The sequence below is a fragment of the Aureococcus anophagefferens genome, assembly GCF_000186865.1.
Source record: "Aureococcus anophagefferens unplaced genomic scaffold AURANscaffold_9, whole genome shotgun sequence".
NCBI lineage: Eukaryota > Pelagophyceae > Pelagomonadales > Pelagomonadaceae > Aureococcus > Aureococcus anophagefferens.
The window spans coordinates 253,742-255,872 of NW_008705569.1; the positions used below are offsets into that span (position 1 = coordinate 253,742).

The 2,131-nt window shown below is 61.4% G+C and overlaps 2 protein-coding genes across 2 annotated transcripts in view; one reads left to right on the forward strand and one right to left on the reverse strand.

The window, feature by feature from the left end:
* Positions 1-640, forward strand: part of AURANDRAFT_64120 (hypothetical protein) — a gene marked incomplete at both ends in the record, with an annotated part of 2,162 nt that extends 1,522 nt beyond the window's left edge. Inside the window, 2 exons of the mRNA XM_009038646.1 lie at positions 412-418; positions 502-640. Of these exons, the coding sequence (XP_009036894.1) occupies positions 412-418; positions 502-640 (146 nt within the window). The remainder of the gene's footprint in view (positions 1-411; positions 419-501) is intronic.
* Positions 641-1,052: 412 nt separating this feature from the next.
* Positions 1,053-2,131, reverse strand: part of AURANDRAFT_64121 (hypothetical protein) — a gene marked incomplete at both ends in the record, with an annotated part of 5,262 nt that continues 4,183 nt past the window's right edge. The window contains 2 exons of the mRNA XM_009038888.1: positions 1,053-1,108; positions 1,553-2,088. Coding sequence (XP_009037136.1) covers positions 1,053-1,108; positions 1,553-2,088 — 592 coding nt within the window. The remainder of the gene's footprint in view (positions 1,109-1,552; positions 2,089-2,131) is intronic.

Genomic DNA, 2,131 nt, shown 5'->3' on the forward strand with positions numbered 1-2,131 from the left:
GCTCGCGCGCGACGCGGGCTGCATTGGGGCAGCAGGACGCACACTGCGGCGACGTTTGCGGCGAGCGCGCCGCGCTAGTCGCGCGGGCATGGGCTGCCAGTCGATCTCCGCCCCTGCGCGGAGCGCCGCGTGCGGCGCTCGTTGCTGCCGCAGCTCGCGCGCGACGCGGGCTGCATTGGGGCAGCATGGGAGAGCGGCGGCGATGACGGAGACGCGGGTCGACCCCGACTCGTCTCGAACGATTCGTTGTCGAACGTTCGACACGATTTGTGGTCGACCCGCGTCCCGCAGAGGTCGCTGCCCATGATGGAGCAGAACACGAAGTACCCCTGCGGGGGGTGGAGCAACAGGAAGCGCGGGAACTACTCGCAGACAACCATGATGTAGAACAACCTGTAGAACATGTTCTAGGCCGACGGTTGATAGCCGGCTCGAGCGCCGCGCCCGCGTCCAACGCAGCGATTTTTCGCCTCAAACCCTCTGCAAACATGCTGAACACAGGTTCCGGGTTCAAGCTTCAGTACCGCGAAGCGGCGCGGACGGCGCGGACGGCGCGGACGGCGCGGACGGCGCGGACGGCGCGGACGGCGCGGACGGCGCGGACGGCGTGGGGCGGGCCTTAATTTTTTTTACTTTCTAAGCGCGGTAGTTTCTAAGGTCTTCCCAGGCTCCGAAGAGGGCATTCGAAGAGTCATTCATTGTCGTCACTGGGCGCCAAGACCAGTCCGCTCCGAGGAGACTTGCCATGTAAAGCGGCTTAGGGTGGCGTAGCATGGCACGATGTATCTCCTTCATTGCCCAGGCTGTAGCTTTGAGCCCGCGGCTAACCTCCTCAAGCGACTCGCCCTTCGATAGCAGGAATGAAGAGATGAGGTGTGTGTGTTGTTGTCCGTCTATTGTGCCAACAAAGACAAGCATTTTGCCTTGGTAATTGAGTCTGCCAGTGCCATCGACACTGGCCCAAGAAGGTCCACAGAGAAGATCTTGCATCATGGCCTTGCTCAGCATCCGTATGGTGCTCGTAACGAAAAAGTTCTTCAGCTCTGGGCCACTTACATTGCGATCGAATACGATTGGAACATCCCATTGCCCATCTTCCACCATCTTTCTGAGACGGACGGTATCCACAGCCCTGACACTCAATTGCGCTTCGAGCTGACCATAACTGCCCTTCCAAAAATCCTTCCATCGCTTCGATCTAGCCCACAGCATGTACCGCTTGATAACCTTCTTGATCTCATCTCCGTGTTGGTCCATGGCACCCAGAACACCAAGGGGTTGGGAAGTGCAATTGCCTTGACCATAGACCACTTTGGCGCTTCGATGAGAGGTCCCAGGGCCTGTTTGATCGGCGGAGGAAGGCCTCGTGTTGTCTCCATGATGACTTCGATTTCCGGATGGACATGGTGCTGTCCGGTCTTAATCTCGCAGTGGAGTCCATCGTTGAACCAGTAAATTCGAGCCTTGGCTGGGCAGTATGGTGTATACTTACAGGCCTTGCACTTCACTTCGGTATATGACTTCCAGGTCTCATGTTCTTCCACGAGCACACCATGTTTGAGTGGAGTCCAGCCCATGCCATCAACCATGAAGTGGTCATCGAGCACCTTTTTCACCTCGGGATCCTCGAGTGAGGTGGCCTTCAGGATCGCGATGACCGGTGCCGCGAGCCAGTCCGTGCGGCTGCGGCGGCCTTCGGTCTTAGGCTCCGGCGCCGCCGGCAAGGGGTCCAGCGTGTAGTCGGACGGTGGGATGTTCGTCGTGTTCGGGCACGTGAAGAGCGCGCCGTCGGCCTCGGGCTCCTCTGCTGGGCCCTCCTCGGCACCCTGTTCCTCGGTCTCGTCCTCCTCGACCTCGTCGTCCTCCTCGTCCGAGCTGCTGTCCTCGAACTCGGCGAGCAGCTTCTCCTGCGCGGCCGCGGGCAGCGTCGCGAGCGGCGACGTGGCCTTGAACGGCGACTCGCCCGCCGCGCGCGGCCGCTTCGTCGGCGTCGTCTGCGGCGCCGCCGCCGGCGCGTGCGCGACCTGGTCACGCCAGCGCGCGCACGCCCAGCGATACCAGTCCATGGCCTTGGGGCTGCCCGAGATCCTGGGAGCGAGCGCTCTCCGCCGAAATCCTACGAGCGGACTTT